Below are 26,267 nucleotides of genomic sequence, written 5' to 3' on the forward strand. Positions count from 1 at the left end.
TGGAAGCCCCTATCCTGCTACCTTGTTGAATTCATTTATCAGTTCTAATAGTTTTTGTGTGAAGTCTCAGGGTATTCTATATAGAGTATCATGTCATCTGCATATAATAACAGTTTTACCTCTTCCCTTCCGATTTGGATATCTTTTATTTCTTTTTGTCTGATTGCTGTGAAAGCCAGACCTATTGAAAAAATAAAAATTCTTGTCACCCCATTAGAGCAGGGCATCTCAGCCTCAGTACCACTGACATTTAGGGTCTGATCGTTCTTTGTTGTGGGGACTCTCTGTACACTGTAGGATGTTTAGCAGCATCACCTGTCTCTACCCATTTGACGCCCATCCCACCCCCTCAGTTGTGACAAAAATATCTCCAGACATTGCCAAATGTCCCCAAGGGGGTAAAATCATGCCAGGTTGAGAAGCACTGAATTAGAAACATCCAAATGTTTTAATTTTTTCATCATGTTGGTCACATGTTCACTGAGGAAGCCTTGCCAGGACGGCATTATAAAGCAGCTATTAAAGAGTGAGCTGCAAGAGTTCCATAAATCTTTATGAATTGCTTTTGTTTCTGCTGTTTCATAAATATGTTCCAAATCCCTTGTGCTGTAGACAGCTATGAGAGATCAGTTTTTGCCAGGTGGTATGACCAAACCAACATTCTCCACCATCAGACGTCTTTTTGCTTATTTTGATTTTTAAAAACAGAGAAGCCTGTAATGAGTCAAATCCCACCAGCTAAGTTGAGGTACTTAATTACCAATAGAGCTTCCAACAGCCTTTCAAATGGGCCTTCCTGCTTTCTAGCTACTATCAACTCATCTTGCCTCACACAACACATTTTAACTCTTTTGAAGACTCAACTCAACTCAACAAGGTAAGGAAATTAGTATCCTGATCCCCTTCTGACCAGTGAAGAAGCTGAAGCTCAGAGAGGTTAAGGCCAGAATATAACCAAGGTAACCGAACTTGCTAAGGGCAAGACAGAGCCTAAAAACTAGGACCCCTGACATATCACTAGGTCATGCTGCCCCTCACCATGCAAGACTTATTTGGCTTTCTACTACTTTCCAAAGAGCAATCAAGAGAAGGGAGGGAGAGAGGGTGGGAGGGAAGGACAGAAAGGCAGAGGTGAAGAAAATGAGAAAAAAGCATCATCATTACTATAATCTCCTAAATTAAAACTCATAATTAACTCATGTTGAAATTAATTATACTATTTTCACTGATGTAAAAGCCTAATTAACAAGTGGTAAAATAGAAAAATTCCTTCTGTTACACTGCACAGTATATATTATTGCTTCCTGAGAGCTTATTTAAGCTTTCAAATAAAAATCAATTTTCCTGAGTCTTCTGAAATCTAAGCCGGTAAGACTTCCAGACTCATGTGACCAAACATCTCACTGCTTTGGGCTACAGAAGTTTCCCTTCTCTATCAGTTAACCTGAATTCTCAAGAATTCCTGGAGGGCAAATAAAAGGACCCAGACATAGTCGGTCTTTATGACACAACACAGTCTAATAAGTCTATCTGAGCCAACCCTTCCAGTGCTAGCACACTGCTCCTGGGAATCTACAAACCAATTTATTTATGCAGATGCCCTTTTCTTAGATGATGTGTATTATGTGTGTGTCCTTTCTATTACTACTATATTTTTTTAGTCCCTTTTATAACACTTTCTTGAGAATTAGAATAATTAGTCTCTGATTCTTTATTCTCTTTACTGATAAAATCTGTGTATTTTCTACTTTCACCTGAAAAGTAAACCATCGCTTAAACCAGGGAGGGTCATCACATTCTTTCTGTAGGTCAATGTAAATATTTTACGCTTTGTGGGCTACATAAGGTCTCTGTCATATGTTCCTTTCTCTTTTTTTAAAACAACCCTTTAAAAATGTAAAAGCCATTCCTAACTTGCATGCCATACAAAAGGCCTCCAGCTGCCTTAGTCTATCAACCCCATGCTCTAAACAATTAATTTTAAGTGGGCCCTAACTAGCCCATTTGGAATTAGTTGGAACAACTTTACTATCCAGACTTCTGGAGACAAACTGAAGGGAACTAAGGCCAACATGTTTGTTAGTAATTCAGAGAGGCCAGTGCTGCTCCCCTAAGGAGATAAAGGGGACCTTGACTTAGCTTGGTTTTGCCTTAAGAAGCCTGAACCCAGGGAAGCTGGTTGACGGGGATAAAACTGAAATGAAGACACTAAGAACAAGGCCAGTTTATTTTACACTGCCTCCTGAGGTAGTTAACGTGGGAAACAGCAGGCTGGTCATGAAAACCCTCTCTGGGCTTAGTTCATTCAGCGCATGTCTCACTCATGCTCACGAGGTCAAAATGTGAACAAATCAAGCCTGGGAGGGAAATCCAGGCCAAGGGAAGCGTCTATAGGAGCCACGATACGAATGCTGACTTCCACAGAATTGGCTCAGGAGATTCCACAAATGGTAGGAGAACTTTATTTTAATAAAAACGTCCTCTTTTTAACCTGGCCCCTTCCCCACCACTAGAACGCAGCTTTATCGCTAAAAGGCAATCCATTTATTTGAGTGTACTCTTTTTAGGCAATTTTAACTTTTTCCACCGCCGTAACACCACTCTGTATTTCTCACTGCTGGTCTTCTCTTCAAACACTTTTTTCAGGAGAATCCGCATCACTGTCTCTGTTTCTGCTTCTCTATCCTCTCCAATTAGAAGATCCAATGTATCTCCCACTTTCACCTGAAAATTAAAAAGAAAACAGAACCTTCATTACATTTTGGGAAACTCGGCCAATGCAAACATCTCTCCTTTGAGTTTTCACTGGGCGACCACCACCCGGGGCACAGGTGACTCCTCTGTAATGGTCACTTCTCCCTAGTGCTTCCAGGTGAAAGGGCCCCCCTCTCCGGGCAGATGCCTCAGACCCATGTGGCTCAATAGGGGCCAGTGTCCCTCCTTCAGGCTGAGACAACTGGCTGCTTGTGGACAGGGCCATGTGGCTTCAGTTTTCACGTCTATTGCATGACTTAAGGAAACACTTGAACGGACCATTTATTTTGCTAACAGTGGCAAAAGATGAAGCGGGGCACAACCTTAGAGGTTATGAGCACAGTAATTACTACATGCACTGAGAAGACAATTTTCAGTGTTAACACTTTCACTGATTTCAACACAGTTAAGCTACATCATTGGGGACAGGGCACAATTTGTTGGAAATCTGTCACAGTGGAACAACGGTCAGCTGTATCTCCTAAAGAAATCGAAGTAAATAAACTGCTTTCCAGCATTGGCTAGCGCCAGTGATGCCACATCATCAAGAGGAGACAGGACTCAACGCACAAGGATGGAATGCCACAGAAAAGAGGGTCGAGTTGGATGCTGACTTGGGTTAAAAGGGCTGAGATCAAACCCGTTTTTGTCCAGATGGGAGCTTTGGGTTGAGCGAGTGCAGGACATGCCCTGGGGGCAGTCACATCAGTGCTGCCACGGTGCAAACAGCCCATGAGACACCTGGTCCTGGCAGCTCAGGATCCCAGGGAATCTGCCCAGCAACTCAGGAAGGGACTAAACTGACCCAGATGCCATATGCTTCTACTAGAACACAAGCCAGGATGACCAGAGGCCGTCTCAGACCATTCACCACCGCTTCCAAGCCAAGGATGGGGGCAGTGGTGAAGAGATGGACAGAAAGACAGGGACAGACTCCCATGTGTGGGCCATGGACTCTAAGTGGGCACAGGTACCCATTTAAAAGCCTACTTGGGGGCTTCTGTTTAAGGAGCATGGTGCCAAATGCTTGTTTGCCTCATTTTTCAATGAATGCCCTGAGGCAGTCATAACTTCACGCTGTTGGGATATCTGTACCTCACTAGGGCAAGCCACCCACTCAAGGCTTCCGTAGGCCCAATACTAAGTCTACAACCTGGGAATGCATGCCTGCTCACCACGATGCCACACTGGTCAATCCAGGCAGCTGGATGTAAAACTCACAGGGGCTGATTTTAAACCATTAACTTTCTCCCCTCTGGGCTGAGAAGCAGAGAGACTCAAACCACAGCGAGGCATGAAGACTGCTTCTCCTTGTGGGTTTGAAGGCATCATCTGGGCTGGGCAGAGGGGGGGAGTGGGGAGTTGTGGGGAGGGGCGGTCAGTCCTCCTGAAGTTCTGCTGCATTCAATTTTTTTTTAAAAATGACCATTCACCCAAACTGTGTAGACATTTAAAATCAATGTTCAGAAATACAAGGCTTGGGAACTCTGCTTTACCTTTTTTGGCATAACTTTGTGTCATTAAAATTCATCTTTTAGTAAGTAATATATGCACATGATACAATACGTAAAAGGTATAAAAGGATATACAGAGAAAAAGGCAACCCTTCTTATGTATCCTTTCATAGATATACTATGTGCGATGTCTGCCCCTTAAGAGCAGAGTGGATCGTTCTGGTGGCTTTCTTCTAGGGCAGAGAATAGGGAAGGAATGTTTCTCCTTTACCCGGTCAATCCCAGGGAGAGGTGAGGTTAGGAAGGCTTCAGTCCCCATATTTGGGCTCCATACACCCTCTATTTAGGTCAACAGTTACCCAGCACCCACAGCACTCTGGGCCCCATCTGGTGTGCAACTCACAGAAAAAGCTCTGCTCAGCTGCAGGCAGCCAGGGTTAGAGCTGCAGCATCAGACAGGCGCCTGACCCTTCAGCCAGCAGCCAGGCACAGGCCCCACGGAGCAGGCCACGGAAGGGGAGATGCTCCTCATTCCCTGCAAAGCCCTGTCCCTTCCACCGTGGGAGACGGCACAGTAGACACAAAGCAAAACTGGCTGGGATTAGGGGCTGTTCCAAGCATCTACATTTCCAATCTCCCCTTAGCTGCAGTTACTATGGCTACCAAGCCTCCTAGTAACAAGGCAGCCGAGTGTTAATGCTGGCCCCTTCCTTTGCTGACCCTCAGGAGAAATCTGGAAGGCAGCCAAGACAACAGAACACCCAAGGCAGAATGAAGAAGCAGCAATTAGACTGTAGTTAACAATATCTCAAAGCAGAGGGAGAAAAATAGATTTACGGTGTCTGTAAATGAGGCCCTGGCAGAGACACTGTGCACCACGAACAGATCTTGTCTTTGGAACACTGCGGCTGGTGAGAAGGGGGCTGGGCTACAAGCAGGAAAAAGCGATTAAGGGACAAGAAGGACCTGATCTCCAGGTGCATGTCTGGAGTGCTTCATTTCCTGCAGCTCATTGAGCAAGGACTGACACCTGCAGTCTGAACCTGTCAGGTCAGGTGCCATCAGAGGGATCTGGGCCTTGTGACTTGGCGGCCAAGACAAGTACTGGGGATCCCCCCTCCTGTCCACTCAGCTGCAAGAACCACTCTGAGTCTGGGGAGCAGAGACTCTGAAGACAGCCTCAGTGCTCACCCAGGTCCATGGCCAATGGCTCACGCCCTCCCATGTCCCAGGGGTACAGGATGCAGCTCAGGTCCTCCAATCCCAGGAGTGTTTTGAAATATGAAAGAAGCTAAAATAAAAACAACCTTCAAAAGTGTGTCTAACTTCCATGGAACGTTTATTCCCTGGACACTGACTAAGAGTTAGATCATGTCCGCCAACGCCTCATCGGTCTGTGTCTTCCAAACTTTTTAAGGGTCTCTGTCATATACTTTTTAAAATCGTTTTGTTAACTTTTACTATCATTATTATTTTTTCCAATTACAAAAGTGAGCCATACTCGTAAAAAATTCAGAAAATAAAATGCATGAAGAACATATAACCCACAGTGCCCCACTCAAAGATAAATACTAGTAGTAGTAATATTTTAATTCTATGTATGTATATATGTAACTTTTTACAAAAATACATTTTTAAAAGAATATATATATCATTTATTATAACACTGGATACTAGAAATACATTTTCTTATAACACTTGTGAGTGATTCTTTCACTTAACAACAGTAATTATATGGAGCTGTCAGGAAATATGGAACCTTCTTTTTGATGGCTGCCCTGCACACAGAGCAGTGTATCCAGCAGGTACTGGGGGTTGGGGGCTACTGCTGGGCTGAACAGAATTGCACATCTGCTCAGGTAACAGCAGGCCAAAGAAACCTCTACATGGATTTAGCCTGATTATTATGATTTCACAGGGGCTAACATTAATGACTTAGAAGTTTAATAGATTTTTGCCAGTTCTGATAGTGACTTGTCTTAAAATTTAAAAAAAAAAAGGGGAAGCTTCATCTCAAAGTCATTATGGCTGCAAAGAGCAAGTGGTCTGTGTAACTGAAGCTGTGTGACCAGGCCTGAGGGAGACCTTAGAGGGGGCAAGACAGACATACACGAGGAGCCACTGATGCCCCAAAGGAGCCCCGGGGGAAACTGGGGGAGGCATTAACTGAGTATTGGCAGAACAATAGACAAAAATATCTGGCTGTCATATTATCTCACCGTGGACTTCCCTGGTGGCGCAGTGGTTAAGAATCCACCTGCCAATGCAGGGGGACACGGGTTCGAGCCCTGGTCCGGGAAGATCCCACATGCTGCAGAGCAACTAAGCCCGTGCGCCACAACTACTGAGCCCACGTGCCACAACTACTGAAGCCTGTGCACCTAGAGCCCGTGCTCCACAACAAGGGAAGCCAACACAATGAGAAGCCCGTGCACTGCAACGAAGAGTAGCCCCCACTCACTGCAACTAGAGAAAGCCTGGGCACAGCAACAAAGACCCAACACAGCCAAAAAAACAAAAAAAACCCTCACCGTTCTACTTTTCTTCCATAATTTTTCCCCGTTCAGCCTGAGTTCACCTTTGTAGAATGCATCTTCCACTTTGCTAAAAAAAGAAAAAAAAAAATCAAAGTGCTTTAAAATAGAAATATATTCAAAACAATTATATAATTTTGAGAAAAGTACCAGCTGTTTGTAATGCTTATCCTGATAGTGGCCGGCCTCCCCACAGAATCTCCATTCTGGGTGCTGGGAAAGTGAAAGTCAACTGCTTCCATATGCATCTAAACAGGGAGACCAGAGGGTACTGCCGAGTAGATGCCAATGCCGGCTGCTGCAAAGACCTGCTAGCGCTAGCAGGCAGGTAACCAGCGCCCTGCTGGGGCTTCCAAGTGGGCTGGAACCGGCATCTAGTGCATTCAGGATGGGCCCGGCGCTCTCCACATGACTCCCCCTACAGCAGTCACCTTAGAGGTGGTAGCGCCTGTGATTCACGACAGCCAAAATGAGTGGGCACTCCCTTCCCTTCACGTGCTCTGAGAAAAACCAGGTACCACATGTATGGTGAGGCTATTGAGAAGCCCTCTGCTAATCTGCACTGAGATGGGGAAATTCCAATCCAGCAGCTCCTCATCTCTCTGAATTTGATCACTGGGGCAACCAGACCAGGGCAGGATACACACAAAAATGAGTGCCCTTTCGTTTTAGTGCTCTGACTCCAGGCAATTGACATCTGGGGTTCTCCTAATAAGAACAGCGGCAATTACTACTGTCAGAGAGGGAGAGGCCCCTCATGAGCCTGCCAGATTTTAGAGAACATTCAAGTCCCGATCAGGGTGCCTGTGGGTTCAGAGTTAAAAACTGAACTATGCCTTTAAATCAGGACATAAAGATACAAATCCCACAAGGGAATCTTTCTTAATTTATTATTCATACCACAGTTCTTATCTTGCATGCAGTATGCACACAATGATTGCTAAAGGAATGAATGAACAATGAGGATCACTATTCTTGTATAATTAGTCTAGCAGAGAAGGAATGAGAATGTTAAAGAAATCTTGAAAGTTACGCTTAGTATCTCTATGCACTATATATGAACACACATAGTATTTTCATCATCATAGCTAACATACCGAGTACCCACTATGTGCCACACACTGTTGTAAATGCTTTAGGTAGATAGACTCATTTAATCTTAGCCACCACCTTCTAAAGCTGGTTCTATTACCCCCATTTTATAGATGAGGAAACTGCACAGAGATTTTAAGTAACTTGTCCAAGGTCACACACAACCCGGGATTGAAACCCCAGTAGTCTGGCTACAAAGCCTGCAGTCTTTTTTTTTTAAAGATCGATTGATTGATTGATTGCTATGTCGGGTCTTTGTTTCTGTGCTAGGGCTTTCTCTAGTTGCGGCAAGCGGGGGCCACTCTCCATCGCGGTGCGCGGGCCTCTCACCATCGCGGCCCCTCTCGTTGCGGAGCACAGGCTCCAGACGCGCAGGCTCAGCAGTTGTGGCTCATGGGCCCAGTCGCTCCGCGGCACGCGGGATCCTCCCAGACCAGGGCTCGAACCCGTGTCCCCTGCATCGGCAGGCAGATTCTCAACCACTGCGCCACCAGGGAAGCCCCAAGCCTGCAGTCTTAACCACCATGTTATACTGCTTCTGGTGATTCTAAGAGGTACCTTCTCACACTGTAGCATTTGTGAAACCCAGGTGCATTCTATGCTTGCTAGATACATCTAACGTGGTGATTCCTTTTTTCCTCAAGAAGCTGTTTTTACATCAACGGTTCATCTTACAGTTGATTGTGTCTTAGAATCAAGGAAATAATGCCATGTGGGATTTGCAGGCAGTCACTTGACTTCTTTGGGAATTAGTTTGCTCATCTATAGAATGAAATAATTGGAACAGGTTACCTATAAGATCCTTTCACATCTATGGTTACTCTTCACCATACTATGAGCCACGTAATTGGTAATGCTGCTTTAAAATAACCAACAAGACGACAAGCGATTTTGTACTAAAACGCACATACTTACTTTCTTCCGACATCTAGGCCCGTCTTCAGGATAACGTCGTATCGGAAGGACTGCACCGCCCTGTCCAGGTCTTCATAGTCTCTGACCGCAGTGGGGTCGTCCTCTGGCTCCTCCTCCTGCTCACTCAGCTCATGACGCTCACTCTCTTCATCGGGGTCCCCTTCATCCTCCACTTGTTGCAGAGTCTTTGTAGCGGGTTTTTTAGAGCTTACATTACTTCTGAGTCTTATGGAAAATGGGAACATATATTCTTGAGATGTTAAAAGCCCTGAGAGTCTCAGTGAGAAAAGGTTATGGAAAAATGTTTTATAATTTGAAGAATTTAACTTGGTACTAGACAAATGTAAGTATCGATTCCAGGAAGCACAGTGTTTTTGTGAAGGTGTCCCTCGTAGCGCTCCGCAGAGCCCAATCCAGGCATCTGGCTTTCTTAAAACACCGCTGGGCAATCTGACACTTGTCATGGCCATGGCTCATACGACCTGAAACAGACAATAATTCAATTTTACTTCCCAAGTGTGGTATCCTGGCATTCTTACAACATAAACCATACACACCATGAACACTTTACATCTAGTACTGTACTTATGCTTCCTCCTACAAAAGGCCATGTTGGTCCACATGTACCAAGGGCCATGCACACTGTACTAGGTGAGTCTTCTGGCTGTAATTAATGTGCTGACCTCACAGCGTGGTCATGAAGGTTGAATTAGATACTAATAAGTGTGAAAAGAGGTTCTACTCTTCTCACTCCCCCAAATTAGCTTGCGTACTGATTGCTACTGAAAAATATTAACAATAGTTCTCAATGATTTTTTTCTTTCTTTTTGGCCGTGCCATGCGGCTTGCAGGGATCTCAGTTCCCCCACCAGGGATTAAACCCAGGCCACGGCAGGAATCCTAACCACTAGGCCACCAGGGAACTCCCTCAATGATTTATTTTAAAAAGGAAAATCTCAGGACGAGAAAGACTATTTACTGACATACATTACATCCTTACAATATTGACTTTGCAAAGGATACCAGATCATGACTTCATGAAAGCCAGTGAGTCTCTAAACTTTATTTCAATCTCCAACTCCAGCAAATCAGAGCTAGGAATGAGCAAATTGTACAGATCTGCATTTCACCTCCTTTCACATCTTCTTCCCACTGTTTAACAGAGGCAGTAGCTAGCACAGAAGAAGGGGCCTGGAGACCCACAAACTAGGTAATTGTTTCCTGAGGTAGAGGTGCTGACATGCCACATGTCCTGTGTGCTCCACTGGGAGGACTCTTGGAAGATTGCACCTGGTTCCCTCCAGACTTTGCCCCATGCATCTTCTACCTTGCATGTTTTATCCTTTTGCTGTAATAAATCATAGCCATGACCCACAGCTGAGTCCTGTTGAGTCTTCCTAGTGAAATCAATGAACCTAGGGGTGGTCCTGGGAATCCTGACAAAATATCCAACTGCTTATTCGACATCTCCATTTGGGTGCATAACAGGCACCTCAAACTTAATTGGCCCGGAAACAAACTTCTGATATATCTCGAACCCCAAATCTGCTCTACCTGCGGCCTTCCCCATCTCAGTTAATGGTAACTCCACCCTTCTAGTTCCTGAGAACAAAAGCTTCCAGTCACTCTTGACTCTTCTCTTTCCCCCATACTCAGATCCATAATGTCAGGAAATCATGTGGCTTATCTCCAAAATATGTCCAGTGTCCCATCACTTCTCACCATTCCCACTGTTACCACAGATTCAGGCCACCATCTATCACCAGGATTACTACAAAAGCTCCATTACAGTCTGTTCTCCATAGAGCAGTCAGAGTGAGTCTTTTAAAAAGTAATTTATATCATGTCACTCCTTCCCTCACAACCCTACAAAAGCACGGAGAAAAGCAAAATCCCTCCCTTGGCCTACAGTCCCTGTGTGATCTGGCCCCTCCATTTCCGCTCTGACCTCATCTCCTGCCTCTCTCACCCATGCTCACTCAGCTCCTTCCTGAAGATCCTCATACACAACAGGCACACTTCTGGGTAGACTCCTTTGTTCCAGCTGCCCAGAACACTCTTAGCCCAGATATCTGCATGGATAAATCATCTTCACCTCAATGAGGTCTACTCATTCCAACTCCATTTAACAGGTGTCTTGTCCTCCATATCTCCCCTTGCCCCGTTCTACTTTCTTTCGCAATAGCACTTATCTGCTATGTTATATAATTTACTGCTCAATCCCAAGTGCCCAGAGTAGTGCCTGACACATGGTAAGTGCTTAATTAAATACTGTGAAAGTAGGTCAAAAGAACCGGTGCATTAGAATGAAGAACAATGATGGGGCTGGGTTGATGGGTAAGAGGCTAGATCTCCAAGGGCCTTTCCTATCAAAGCTTGGACTTATCCAGAACGCATGAGAGCTATACCAAGACCTTAAGCAGGGAAGTGATCTGATGGGAGTGCTTTTTAAAAGATTTCTTTGGCGACAGCGTGGACGTAAGGGGAGTATCACGGAAGGAAGCCTGAAGGAGGTTTTGAGTGAGATCTTCAGAAGAGATATAAAATCGGTGAACTAACCGAAGGCTGTAAGAAAAACAACGACTGGAATGTAGAGGCAACGCTGTCCTTGACCTGCGGGACATTTGGAATCCCTCCATGTTCCTGAGCCTGTTAACTACTCCGTATGGAAAACCTGATTTAACTGCTTTTAGTTCAACTGCAAGTTGAACTTCTTTTCTCTTCTCTTGGAGACCTCAGAGGCTGACCAAGTGCTGAGATAAGGTCATGTTCCCCTCGCTCCCTCCCTACCCCCGTCGGGCTGCGCACCTTCCCGGGTCCTCAAGGTCAAGGGAAACGACACCAACGTCCTCGATCTCGCGGTCTGTCTCTGCAGCCAAAAGGAGCGGCCGGGCCCACGGGCAGACGGCCTCGGCCCGCCGGGTTCGCAAGGCCCCTAAGAGCTCCCGGATCCACGGGGCGTCCCGAGCTGGCCCGGCTGGGGCAGGACGCCAGACACTCACGCGGAGACCTGGCAGGAGCGCGGGCGGGGGACTGGAGCTCGCCCTGCCCGTATTTCCCATGTGCTTGCTGTGAAGCAACAGAAGCGGGAGCGGACAGGGGGCACCGCACGCCGGGCAGGGGCTCAGTTACCTGTACGTCAGCGCCGCTCCCCCCTCCCCGCCCCCCCCACCCCACGGCTTCGCCGAGCTCCGGACTCCACACCCCGCCCTGCCCTTGCCCCTCCCCTTCCGCCGGCGCCGGCGCGGTGAGAGCAGGCTGGGCGGTGCACACTGGCACGGCGGCGATGGCGGCGGCACAGCGACCCCTGCTGGAAGCCGCGCCTCGGAGGACTGCGCCGGGAGGGCTGCTGAGAGAGTACAGGGCCAGCTCTGAGCTGAGCGGGGAGCCCACGCTGAGTGATTGATTCCACATTGTTGAAGAAAGCTTTTCTTTTTTTTTCTTTTTAATTAATTAAGTAGAACTTTCCTAGTGGCACAGTGGTTAAGAATCTGCCTGCCAGTGCAGGGGACAAGGGTTTGAGCCCTGCTTGGGGAAGATCCCACAAGCCGCAGAGCAACTAAGCCCGTGCGCCACAACTACTGAGCCTGCGCTCTAGAGCCTGCAAGCCACAACTACTGAGCCCGCGTGCCACAACTACTGAGCCCGCGCACCTAGAGTGTGTGCTCCACAAGAGAAGCCCCTGCAATGAGAAGCCCACGCACCGCAACGGAGTAGCCCCTGCTCGCCACAGCTAGAGAAAGCCTGCAGGCAGCAACGAAGACCCAATGCAGCCAAAAATAAAATAAATAAATAATTAAGTAGTTTATTTTTCATTGAAGTATAGTTGATGTATAATATTATATAAATTACAGGTGTACAATATAGTCAGTCACAATTTTTAAAGGTTATACTCCATATTTGCTATATTCCCCATATTCTATAATATATCCTTGTAGCTTATTTTATACCTAATAGTTTGTGCCTCTTAATACCCCATCTCTATATTGACCCTTCTTCTTTCCTCTCCCTACTGGTAGCAACTAGTTTGTTCTCTACATCTGTGAGTCCGCTTCTTTTTTGTTATATTCACTAGCTGGTGTGTTTTTTAGATTCCACATGTAAATGATATCATACAATATTTGTCTTTCTCTGTCTGACTTATTTCACTTAGGATAATGCCCTCCAAGTCCATCCTCCAAGTTGGACACTTAGGTTGCTTCCCTATCTTGACAACTGTGAATACTGTTGCTATGAACATTGGGGTACATGTTATCTTTTCATATTAGTGTTTTTGCATTTTTTCGGAAATATACCCAGGAGTAGAATTGCAGGGTCATATTGTAGTTCTATTTTTAGTTTTTTGAGAAACCTCCATACAGTTTTCCACAGTGGCTGCATCAATTTACTTTCCCACCAACAGTGTACAAGTGTTCCCTTTTCTCCAGTCCTTGCTAACATTTGTTATTTGTGTTCTTTTTGATGATAGTCATTCTGACATGTCTGAGGTGATATCTCATTGTGGTTTTTTTTTTTTAATATCTTTATTGGAGTATAATTGCTTTACAATGGTGTGTTAGTTTCTGCTTTATAACAAAGTGAATCAGCTATACATATACATATATCCCCATATCTCCTCCCTCTTTCGTCTCTCATTGTGATTTTAATTTGCATATCTCTGATGATTCATGATGTCGAGTATCTTTTCATGTGTCTGTTGGCCATATGCATTTCCTTTTTGGAAAAATGTCTGTTCAGTTCTTCTGAACATTTTTAACAGCCCATTTTTAACAGCTATCTTTTTTTTTTAGTAAATTTTAAATTTTATTTATTTTTATTTTTGGCTGCTTTGGGTCTTTGTTGCTGTGCGCAGGCTTTCTCTAGTTGTGGCGAAAAGGGGGCTACACTTCGTTGTGGTGCGTGGGCTTCTCATTGCAGTGGCTTCTCTTTGTTGTGGAGCATGGGCTCTAGGCGTGTGGCCTTCAGTACTTGTGGCACTCGGGCTCCGTAGTTGTGCCTTGTGGGCTCTAGAGCGCAGGCTCAGTAGTTGTGGCGCATGGGCTTAGTTGCTCTGCGGCATGTGGGATCCTCCCGGACCAGGGCTTGAATCCATGTCCCCTGCATTGGCAGGCAGATTCTTAACCACTGCGCCACCAGGGAAGTCCCTGCCCATTTTTAATTGGGTTTTTTTTTTGCTGTTGAGTTGTTTGAGCTGTTTATACATGTTTTGTATTAACCCCTTATCAGTCATATCATTTCAATTTTTTTCTCCCATTCAATAGGTTGTCTTTTCATTTTCTCCATGGTATCCTTTGCTGTGCAAAAGCTTTTCAGTTTAATTAGGTCCCACTTGTTTATTTTTGCTTTTAATTTCCTTTGTTTTGGGAGAAGGATCCAAAATAATATTGCTGTGATTTATGTCAAAGTGTTCTGCCTATGTTTTCCTCTAGCTGTTTTATGGTATCTGGTCTTACATTTAGGTCTTTAATCCATTTTGAATGTATTTTTGTGTATGGTGTTAGAAAATGTTCTAATTTCATTCTTTTACATGTAGCTGTCCAGTTTTCCCAGCACCACTTATTGAAGAGACTCTCTTTTCTCTACTGTATATTCTTGCCTTCTTTGTTGTAGATTAACTGACCATTAGTTCATGGGTTTATTTCTGGGAAGAGAACTCATTTTAATGCTGTGGGTCTTGGATTTTTCTGGGATCGCCAACCCCTTTGAACATCTTTGAGAGTTATAGACTGTTGTCTCCAGAAAAATGCCCACATCCCCATCCCCCCAGAATTTATAACCAGCTTGGTTGCATTTGTGAAATAAGCAAAGGCAGTTACAAATTGTATCAAGTGCTAAAGTGACAGAACTTCATATATTGTATCAGTTTAGCATATACTGTTGACATTTTACTCAGGTAATATACAGTTGCGTTTACTAGTTTAAGTCATTTGTAAATGACTACAAACATATTGTTAAATCTGCCAAGTATAGGAGTTAATCATTATTATTATAAACTGACAAAATTGCTGTATGGTTATACGTGATTATGGAAGGAGATAAAAGAATTCAGTGCTATTGGATTACATAAAATCAACTTAGTCACTGGCCTTTAAAAAAAATAAACATTTCATTAGATGAATCAACTTGATTTTTAACTTTAAAATGCTAATTAATATAAAAAACTGCTGTGAAATTAAGAAGTGGTATGTGTGTATACACATATTTGTGATATTTAATTTTTTTCACAGAAACCTGCCCCTGCTGTAGTACACTGTAGGGATTGTAGTTCTGACTGGTTTAGACCACCTAGTGGACTAAATTTTCACTCCATCAACAGGGCTGCACTGGATCAGACCAAAAGACACTGAGAATTGAAATCAGAGTTGAGCCTACAAGTCTGGGCTCCAGCTTTTATTTTTATTTATTTACTTATTTATTTAAATGAAGTTCTATTTTTTAAAAAATTAATTTATTTTATTTTTGTCTGCGTTGGTTCTTCGTTGTTGCACGTGGGCTTTCTCAAGTTGCGGCGAGCGGGGGCTACTCTTCGTTGCGGTGCGCAGGCTTCTCATTGCGGTGGCTTCTCTTGTTGCAGAGCACGGGCTCTAGGTGTGCGGGCTTCAGTAGCTGTGGCACGCGGGCTAAGTAGTTGTGGCTCGTGGGCTCTAGAGCGCAGACTCAGTAGCTGTGGCGCACGGGCTTAGTTGCTCCGTGGCATGTGAGATCTTCCCAGACCAGGGCTCGCTCGAACCTGTGTCCCCTGCATTGGCAGGCGGATTCTTAACCACTGCGCCACCAGGGAAGTCCCTGGGCTCCAGCTTTTAATTTAGCTCAAATATTTAATCTTACATAAAGTGATGAGTAAATCAGAGCACTTTTAGTTCGGGCCTGTAGGTGACTTTTAAGTTATATTTTAATGCAGGAGGAGCAGCCTTACTTTCCATACTCTCAACATTGTTATAGGCTTTATTTTCTCTTACAATTTACTACTTATTTATTTGTTTGTTTGTTTAAGTGAAGAAAAATTACCTGGAGAAGAAAGTTCCTTCCACTGCCTCACTTACCACAAACCTCAAGGTTAGCTAATCACCAAAGAAAGATATTTTAAGCGTGATCAGTTCCAAAGCCCCCTCCCTCCATTCTGAGCCCCACCCTCTCTCACCTTCTCAAGGAGTTTACTCTTTCGAGTCTCCTCCTTCCTGAATCTTTCTCACTCTTCCATATCATTCCTGCCAGCACACAAACACAACATGTTACCGAGTTCTGATTATGTCATATAGAGCTAAGATATATGAGATATTTAAAATTTAAAAAATTTAATAGAAATAATGTAGTGATACTTTTTTCAGTCCACTTTATTTTTGAGATTCTTTCCATGTTTATACATATATTTTGGCTCCTTTATACAATTCATATATAAATTATTCCCAGTTGTTTCCTTCCTAAAGTTTCTTTCAAACATTGCAGCAGCTTACTTATGGAGGTATCATCCTTTGAAAGTTTCTCTAGGGTGTTTACTTAGAATAGGAATCTCTGGGGACTTCCCTGGTGGTCCAGTGGGTAAGACTTCAAGCTCCCAATGCAGGGAGCCTGGGTTCGATCCCTGGTCGGGGAACTAGGTCCCGCATGCGTGCTGCAACTAAGATCCCATGTGCCGCAATTAAGACCTGGTGCAGCCAAAATAAATAAATTAATTAATATTTTTAAAAAGAAAAAAAAGAATAGGAATCTCTGGGTCCAAAAGTAATTATATTTTCTTCAATCTTACTGAAAAATGGCCTAATTTTACTAATTTACATTTGCACAAGCTCATGAACATCATATTTTTCCCCATTCTTTATTTATTTATTCATTCATTCATTTATTTATTTATTTTTGGCTGTGTTGGGTCTTCATTGCTGCGCGCGGGCTTTCTCTAGTTGTGGCGAGTGGGGGCTACTCTTTGTTGCGATGCGCGGGCTTCTCATTGCGGGGCTTCTCTTGCTGTGGAGCACGGGCTCTAGGCTTGCGGGTTTCAGTAGTTGTGGCACACAGGCTCAGTAGTTGTGGCACACGGGCTTTGTGGCTCTGCAGCACGTGGGATCTTCCCGGACCAGGGCTCGAACCCATGTCCCCTGCATTGGCAGGCGGATTCTTAACCACTGTGCCACCAGGGAAGCCCCCCCATTCTTCTTAATAGTTCATGTTATCAGATTTTTAAGTATTATCAGTCTCATGGATGAAAAATGGTACCTTGTTTTAATTTGTAAACTTTCCCTGATTGGTAGTGAGATTGAATATCTTTTTATATATTCGTTGGCTCTTCAGGTTTCTCTTCTTTTATTTGCCAGTTTATATCCTTTGCCCGCTTTTCTTTGTAATAGTTGTCTTTTCCTTTTGCCTGTCCCGAAGGTAAACGCCAGTACCACCATGTATGGGCATGCATAACTCTATAGGAACTCACTCATACTCATCTGCAGCGCCATTCACATTAACTGCAGTGGAGATGGCACCTCTGGGGTTGTGCAGTGTAGTGGCCATAGTACCCATGCTTCTGATCTGGGTCTGTGATGCCTTTGCTTTCTTTAAAAATAGTTTTTTAGGGAATTCCTTGGTGGTCCAGTGGTTAGGACTCTGTGCTTCCACTGCAGGGGTCCCAGGTTCAATCCCTAGTCAGGGTAGTACGATCCCACAAGCCTGTGGTGTGGCCAAAAAAATAAAAAATGAAAAAAAAATTTTTTAAATTAAAAAGTCACATACATGTGTTTCTCTAAACAATGTATTGGCGAGTTTTGTTCTTAAAATTTACATAAATTGTGTCATACTAAATGTCACACATATGATGGCTATATGTCATCAACATACTATATGTTTATGACTTGTGCTTTCACTCAACATTAGGTTTCTATGTTACCAAACGAAACTTGGGTCCGCTTGCCTGAAGTGCAGCAAAGCCAGTCTACTGACACCAGGTTGTGATGAAGGAAAATACAGTGTTTATTGCAGGGCACCAAGCAGGGGAGTCGGAGACAAGCCTCAGATACACTCCAATTTGGTTTTTGAGTTTGGGATGTTTTAAAGGGAAAGAACAAAGAAGTTGGGGTTAATCATCTTGTGACATCTCTGTGACTTTTCTTTCCTTTTGGCCATGCCGCAAGCCTTGTGAGATCTCAGTTCCCCAACCAGGGATTGAACCCAGGCCACGGCAGTGAAAGCGCCAAGTCCTAGCCACTGGACTGCCAGGGAATTCCCTCTGTGACATTTCTTAAATTATAGTTCTGAGAGTCAGGATGTCTCTGGTTTATGATTCTCTGGCCAGGTGGTCCATGGCTCAGGGATCTGTGAGCTCATCTTACCCTCGAGAAACAATGTGAGTCGATGTGTTTATGACAATATCTATGCTAGCAATTTTAGTACATTAAGGATGCTCTTGGGACTTCCCTGGTGGCTCAGTGGTTAAGAATCCGCCTGCCAATGCAGGGGACACGGGTTCGAGCTCTGGTCCAGGAAGATCCCACATGCTGCAGAGCAACTAAGCCCATGCACCACAACTACTGAGCCTGCGCTCCAGAGCTCGAGATCCACAACTACTGAGCCTGTGAGCCACAACTACTGAGCCTGCGTGCCACAGGTACTGAGCCCGTGTGGCACAGGCACTGAGCCTGTGCTCTAGAGCCCGAGAGCCACAACTACTGAGCCCGACTGCCACAGCTACTGAGCCTGCATTCTAGAGTTTGAGAGCCGCAACTACTGAGCCTGCATGCCACAGGTACTGAGCCTGTGTGCCGCAGGTACTGAGCCTGCACTCTAGAGCCCATGCTCCACAACAAGAGAAATCACTGCAATGAGAAGCCTGCGCACCGCAACAAAGAGTAGCCCCCACTCATCGCAACTAGAAAAAGCTTGCGTGCAGCAACAAAGACCCAAAGCAGCCAAAAATAAATAAATAAATAAATAAAATTTTTAAAAAAATAAATAAAGCAGTTGTTCCAAATCAGTTTCCAAAAAGAAAAAAAAAAAAAGGATGCTATTCACAACAGCAGTTTTAGTCATCTGACTATGGTTGATTAGTGTTCAGTTAGCACAGAGGGAACAAGAACAGGAATAAAGTTTTGGATAGAGAGGTTAATCATAAACTTGGTAAGGGAATTCGGTTTCAGGGGGACTCAGTCTCATGATACACCCTTTTGTTGCTGGCAACCGTAGTTCACCCATTTCTTTTACCACTTACGTTAGTGTACCATAATTTATTTTTTATTCTTCTGTTGATGGACTATGACTTCTTTCTAGGTTTTTTGTTGGTTTTTGTTTTGATATAATGGAAAATGTGCTTATGAATTGCCTTTTTATTTTTTAAATTTAATTTATTATTATTTGTTAACAGGAGAAAATCAAAGTTTAACATGTATACATGAGAGAGACCCAGAAAAACTGAGTGAATCACCAAAATGGTTGAAATACCATCCTCAGCTAATGATAAAAGATGATGTTGAGGGTGAGGAGAGGCAGTTAAGGGAGGTTCCCAGGAAAAGCACAGTAAACAAGGGTGATCTTGATGCAGATTTAAGTTAGGGCCGTCTGCACTGATAAGAGTTTCTAGAGATTTGGTCATCCTCTTCTTCCAGGCACAGAGAGGGAGACACCCTTACAAATGGAGATTTCTCTTACAGATGTAAATGTTTCTTACAAAAGGACAACTCCTAGTTGGTTTCCAGAGCCCTTCCCATGTCTGCTGTTTTCAGAGAATAACCAGCTTAAAACAATTAATATGCCAAAGAGACATATTTTAGGGTGGCAAGTTTTGCTCCCCTACAGTACCACCTTTGAAACTTCTTTTAAGAAATTTCATGTCCAGAAGGTGAGTTGGTAGATGGTTTCATCTCACTGAACCAGTCTCTTAGTCCTGACACTAGGTCAGTTCAGTTACTCATTTCAAAAGAGAGGTGGGCTCTCAAAGTTAGGCCTAAGGGTACAAGCAGTTAGGTATTTAATAAGAAGCATTTCTACAGAGACAGAACGAAAATAAAAGTTAACGGTTGGAGGAAGTTATAAAGCCAGTCTTGATGCCGAAAACTCAGCCTCTATTCACTGGTGCCGAACCAAATCTCGGAGACAGAGTTTTCGGTCAAGTAGAAAAGAATAGCCTTATTGCTTTGCCAGGCAAAGGGGGACACAGTGGGCTCATGCCCTCAAAAATGTGTGTCCCAACCCAGGGAGATTTGGTGAGGAGTTTTATAGCAATGGTTCAAGGGCAGAGTTGATGATAGGGATCAGGGTATGTGCAGGGCCTGTATTCCTTTAATCTGGCCTCAGATGGTCTCCTGATGAGCTTCTATGGTTCTCAAGGTTATCACACTCTGACCTTTTCTCTGGAATGAAGAATGCTTCATCAAATAGTTAACATCTTCCATTTGTTGGGGGTTTTAGTTCTGCAGAAGAGCTCAAAGATTTTGTCAGGTGTATCCCTTGAGGTGGAACCAGGACCCTGTTTCAAGCCTGCACTATTGTTTCTTGGCCACTCCTCCCTTGTCTCTGCATCCCCTCCCTTCCCTGATTAGCAACTGTTTGAACATGCCCTTTGGAATTCAGGGAAGGTTATGGAGGCTGAAGCCTATTTCCTACAAACAAGGAACAGGGGACTGAGAGAGGCTTCTGTGCCCAGGAGCCCCACAGGGTCCTGCTCTGTTTCAGTCTGAGTCTGGAGGGCAGTCAATTGACAGAAGATTTCTAGATGTAGGGGTCAAAGCACCTTTTGCAATTAGAATGTTTCTGATGATGTCATTGGGTGCTCAGGTAAACTTTCTGAGTGACTTGCACAGCAATAGGATTGAAGATTTTCTAAACATGGACTATTTTGGTGATCTCTCTCAAGTTTATATCAAGTTGTTCAGCTTCAATTTTCAGGGCTTCAGGAATGGCACAGCACTGGCTCACCATGATTCCAAGTCAAAAGTGGGACAAAAATTAGAAATATTAGTTTGGAGAGTTGTATTTGAATACTCACGAAGTTTCCAAATTCTGGAGGGATCAGGCAGGGGGAAGAAAGATAAATGTTTCAATTCTGCTTACAAAGATATAATTTAAAAATTGCTGTAAATCAGAGTTAGCTTAAGAGAAAAGAAAAAATTTCCTCCAATCTGGAAAAACAAAGTATTAAAAAGAATCAACAATTTTTCAAACAAAAGTCATGATCTTCAAGTTATCAGAAATGTGTACTCAGAGTTCCTTCCATGAAGATAAAGCACTTTACAAAAGCATCAGAATAAAACTATAACAGTTTGTAAATGACAAAAGACTTAAAATGGCATGGTTAAAGATTTAATTACAATGCAATTGGCAAAGAAATTTGGTTATGTTACTGAACACAGGTTCAAGTGCCCAATTCACAGTGAGGCCAAACAAACCAAAATATCAAGTTTGGAGTAGAGAAAGGTTTATTGCAGGGCCAGCAAGGTGAATGGGTGGCTTGTGCTCAAAAACCCCAAACTCCCTGATGGCTTTTGGGGAGAGGTTTATTTATTTTATTAATTTATTTATGGCTGTGTTGGGTCTTCGTTTCTGTGCGAGGGCTTTCTCCAGTCGTGGCAAGCGGGGGCCACTCTTCATCGCGGTGCGCGGGCCTCTCACTATCGCGGCCTCTCTTGTTGCGGAGCACAGGCTCCAGACGCGCAGGCTCAGGAATTGTGGCTCACGGGTCCAGCTGTTCCGCGGCATGTGGGATCTTCCCAGACCAGGGCTCGAACCCGTGTCCCCTGCACTGGCAGGCAGACTCTCAACCACTGCGCCACCAGGGAAGCCCTGGGGAGAGGTTTTTATAGGAAAACTTTGGGGTGAGGGCTGCAGGGTGTGTGACTCATCTGCTTGGTTGGTGGTGAGGTAGCAGGGTGGTGTTCCAGGATTGTGCTCAGCCTGAAGTTACCATCCCCCAACTGGGTGGGGCCTTGGTTCCTGGTTTGGTTTTTTTCTGGCCGAGTGTAGGGATCGAACTGTGTCCCCTGCATTGGGAGCCCAGAGTCTTAACCACAGGACTGCCAGGAAAGTCCCCTTAGTTCCTGTAGAAGAACTCAAGGATATTGTTCTGTATATCTCTTGAGGAGGAACTAGGACCCAGCTTTAATCACTGCACTATTGTTTCTTGATTGCTTATCCTTTGTTTCTGCATTCCCTTACTTCCCTGATTAAAACTGTTTGAATCTTCCCTTTGGAACTCAGGGAAGGTCTTAGGGGCTGAATAAAGCCTATTTCCTACAAAGAAGAAATGAGGGATATGGAAAGGATTTGTGTCCCTGAGGGCCCCACAGAGTCCTGTTGGGTTTCAGTTATCTCTGACATACAACATTTTTAAGATGTTACTAGAATTATGACTGATACCATTATACCAAGACACTTCAGAATTCTAGGAATTTCATATAATTTCTAGAACATTTATATTAATAACATTTACCCATACAATATAATCTAAGAGGCTTTATCGTCACTGATTTGACAATGTTCCTCGTGTAATTTAACACAAAATAAGCCTAATTAGTTAATATCTCTTTAACAAGGAGAGAAAACAAATCTCTCAAGGTGTTCCAGGGGCTTCTAGAAAACCTCAAAGTTATTTCTAGGTCAATAACCCTTCATTTAGAATTCGATTTTTGGGAAGTTTGTCAAAAATATCAAAAAGGTTTTAAAACACTTAGTCAAATAGGATCATAGGTCACTGTTAAACAATATTTAATTACACCATCCAACCAAAGTGACAGAAGATTTCAAAGGCAAATACAGACTGTTACAATGGATTACTTAAAAAACAAAGAACCTTTTACAATCTGTTATCAAAGGCAAATCAATGGTTCAAGAAAACTTTGCCCTCTCAACAGATAGAACCAAATTCTAGCTTTGCACCAGCTTACTTTTGATATTAAAATTTATTCACTCAATTAAATTTATTCCAATCCCAACCATCTTGACTATGCATAACTCTCTTCTCAAGGTTCCTTTTCCACAAACCTTCTATAACTCCCTTTTTTACACTCAGATTGTCCTGTGCTTCCCCCCCTTTTTTCTTTAATCTCATTTTAGGACAAAAATACTTTCTTTTAACAAAATGCATTTCCATTCTTTATACTTTTTTCTTCCTTGCATATAAAAATGTTTCTTTACTAATTTTAGTAGTTTTAATTACATACATTAATTAGAATTTTTAAACCTTAGAAGCATTAATTTCTAGTGAAAACTAATATGTGAGCAATTTTAAACTTTGTTATACTAGTATTTTTTTTTTTGGATTGGCAAACTTTATGAATACCTATGGTAGGGGAGCAAAATTTGCCACCCTAAAATATGTCTCTTTGGCATAATAATTTTAAATGCTGGTTATTTTCTGAGAAACCACAGACATGGGAAGGGCTCTGAAAACCAAGAAGGAGTTGCCCTTTTGTAAGAAACATTTACATTTATAAGAGAAATCTCCATTTGTATGGGTGTCTCCCTCTCTGTGCCTGGAAGAAGAATATGATGAAATCTCTAGAAACTCTTTTCAATGGAGAAGGCCCTAACTTAAATCTGCATCACAATCATCCTTGTTTACTGTGCTTTTCCTGGTAACCTCCCTTAACTGACTCTCCTCACTCTCACTATCCTCTTTTGTCTTTAGCTGAGGATGGTATTTAAGGTGAGGGCTTCAGCCATTTTGGTGACTTACTCAGTTTTCCTTGGCCTCTCCCATGTGTACGTGTTATTAAACTTTGAGTTTCTCCTATTAATCTGCCTCATGTCCATTTAATTCTTAGACCAGCCAGAAGAACCCAGAAGGGTAGAGGAAACTTTCTTCTTCCTCAACAATATCATAATTTCTCATAGCATTTTTTTTTCAATGTGGTATGAGACATTTCTAATTAACTTAAACATCTTTAGTTTTTCTGTAATAAGATGACAAAAGTAGTTAGACTTGTTTAGCAATTAATGTTTCAGTATTTTATCTTATTTGGAAATGATCTAGACATTCAATGAATTGCCATAATTTAACTTAACTTAGCAAACTAAAGTTTCATTTACCAAAAAGCTTTGGAGAAACTATTTTAAGTAGATATACCATAAAATATAATTATTAAAGAGTCTGACTAAAACCTCTTATCCCATTTACATTTATTTAATTCACTTGTTTCCAACAATTTTTACCAATCTAGTGGATATGGAATGGTATCTCATTGTGCTTTTAATTTGTGCTTCTCTGATAACCCATGAGGTTGAGCATCTTTTTATTTGTTTATTAGCAACTTTTGTTTCCTCTACATCTGTTTTGCCCATTTTGGGGTTCTATTTTTATGTTTTCTGTTGGGCTATATTATGGGCTGAGTTTTGTCCCACTGAAAGATATATTCAAGTCCTAACCCCCAGTGCCAGTGAATGTGACCTTCTTTGGAAATAGGGTCTTCACAGATGTAATCAAGTTAAGATAAGATCATACTGGATTAGGGTGTGCCTTGAATCCAATATTTGGTGTCTTTATAAGAAAAAAGAGAGGGAGATTTGGATACAGAGACACAGAGGATGCACAAAGGGAGAAGGCCATGTGACTGAAACCAAGCATGACCCTGTGGGGCTCCTGGGCATGGAAGCCTTTCTATGTCCCATGTTCCTTGTTTGTAGGGAACAGGCTCCAGCCTCCATGACCTTCCCTGAGTCCCAAAGGGCTGATTCAAACAGTTGCCAATCAGGGAAGGGAGGGGATGCAGAGACAAGGGAGGAGCAGCCAAGAAACAATAATGCAGCCTTGAGACAGGATCCTGGTTCCCCCTCAAGGGATACACATGACAACATCTCTGAGCTCTTCTGCAGAACTAAAACCCCCAACAAATGGAAGATGTTAACTACTTGATGAAGCATTCTTCATTCCAGAGAGAAGGTCAGAGTTGGATAACCTCGAGAACCACAGAAGCTCATCAGGAGACCACCTGAGGCCAGATTAAAGGAATGCAGGCCCAACACACACCCTGATCCTTCTCAGCAACCCCACCCATGAACCACTGCTATAAAACTCCTCACCAAATCCCCCCTGGGTTGGGACACACAGTTTTGAGGGCCTGGGCCCACTGTATCCCCTTTGCCTGGTGAAGCAACAAAACTATTCTTTTCTATTTCACCCAAAACTCTGTCTCCAAGATTCGATTCGTCACTGGTGCACAGAGGCCGAGTTTTCGGCAACATGATGATTGAGGAAGAGACTGGCGAGATATAGTTACAATCTAAGGAATACCAGGGATTGATGGTAACCACCAAGAGCTAGGAGAGAGGCATGTAACATATTCTCCCTCAGAGCCTCCAGAAGGAGCCAACTCTGCTGATATCTTGATTTCAGACATCTGCCCTCGTCAACTGTAAGAGAACAAATTTCTGTTGTTTTAAGCTACCCAGTTTCTGGTAACTTGTTACAGCAGCCCTAGGAACTAAAACAGGCAGTTTCTTTTTTTCTATTATAAATTAATATAATAGAAAGATTATAAATTCAAGTTATAAATTTGTAGGAATTTATTACATATTCTGTGCTACAAATCTATATTGATTATGATGTTGCAAATATCTTCTCCTAGTTTGTGGCTGTCTTTTTACTTTCCTTATGGTGTCTTTTAATGAAAAGAACTTCTTATTTTTAATGTAGTTGTAGGGGAGGAGAAAACTTTTTGCTCTACTCTGTTATGTTGAGTGATTGGGACCCTGAAAATGAAACTGACAAAAGACAGATTAAAAGGAGAAAAAACCCCAGAGTTTATTTTTGCATGCAACATGTGTAAATAAATGTGAGAGAACTTAGTGATGAGTATCTCAAAGGGGTGGTTAGAATTTTGGGCTTATATACCATGTTATCGAAGGGTGATAAATTGTGAAGAAGTGATAAGACAAAGGAAAAGGGCTTTGGCTTCTAGGGTTGGTAAATTGTGGGAGGGTAAATATATGGGGGAAACTAATAGAGGATAGGATTATTTTAGTAAGGTTTGTTATGCAGACTCAATTTCATGCAGTCTCTAGGGTGATGAGTGTCTCTGATGGTTCTCTTCTACCTGGAGAGAAGAGGGGGAAACCTTCATAAGAGGAAATTTATACTCTGCCTTTGGGCAGAAAGGGGGAGGGAAGAGAGCTTTTCTTGCATCTACTGTTTCTCAGTTGCCTTCAGCTCAAAATAATCCCTATGTCAAAGTGGGATACTCTGATCTACTTCATAGTTAACTCTATTATCTTATCATTAGTGATTAACACAGTTTGTGTTTTGCTTAAGAAATCCTTCCCAACCTTGAAGTCATGAAGGTGTTCTTTATGTTTTTTTTTTTTTTTAATTTTATTTATTTTTTTATTTATGGCTGTGTTGGGTCTTCGTTTCTGTGCGAGGGCTTTCTCTAGTTGCGGCAAGTGGGGACCACTCCTCATCGCGGTGCGCGGGCCTCTCATTATTGCGGCCTCTGTTGCGGAGCACAGGCTCCAGACGCGCAGGCTCAGTAATTGTGGCTCACGGGCCTAGTTGCTCCGCGGCATATGGGATCTTCCCAGACCAGGGCTCGAACCCGTGTCCCCTGCATTG

General features: G+C 43.2%; 2 protein-coding genes across 3 annotated transcripts in view; one reads left to right on the forward strand and one right to left on the reverse strand.

Annotated features, from left to right (window-relative positions):
* The window catches only part of BEND3 (BEN domain containing 3), a 103,790-nt gene that overhangs the window by 56,646 nt on the left and 20,877 nt on the right, over positions 1-26,267 (forward strand). The window lies entirely within an intron of this gene.
* Positions 2,447-11,902, reverse strand: MTRES1 (mitochondrial transcription rescue factor 1). The gene is made up of 4 exons (XM_082475458.1): positions 11,558-11,902; positions 8,750-9,231; positions 6,740-6,812; positions 2,447-2,724 (listed from the first exon to the last, which is right to left on the reverse strand). Exons 2-4 carry the CDS (start codon positions 9,217-9,219, stop codon positions 2,545-2,547), a joined length of 723 nt encoding a protein of 240 aa, XP_082331584.1. The 5' UTR covers positions 9,220-9,231; positions 11,558-11,902; the 3' UTR covers positions 2,447-2,544.

Source organism: Balaenoptera physalus (genome assembly GCF_965194825.1).
Source record: "Balaenoptera physalus genome assembly, chromosome: 9".
Taxonomy (NCBI): Eukaryota; Metazoa; Chordata; class Mammalia; order Artiodactyla; family Balaenopteridae; genus Balaenoptera; species Balaenoptera physalus.

Excerpts from the sequence above, each read along its gene's own strand:
- MTRES1 (XM_082475458.1), bottom strand. The coding sequence starts at position 9,219 with ATGGCCATGACAAGTGTCAGATTGCCCAGCGGTGTTTTAAGAAAGCCA. Across the intron at positions 6,813-8,749 it reads GGCCTAGATGTCGGAAGAAA|CAAAGTGGAAGATGCATTCT; the intron begins GTAAGTATGTGC and ends TTCTTTTTTTAG. Across the intron at positions 2,725-6,739 it reads TATGGAAGAAAAGTAGAACG|GTGAAAGTGGGAGATACATT; the intron begins GTGAGGGTTTTT and ends TTTAATTTTCAG.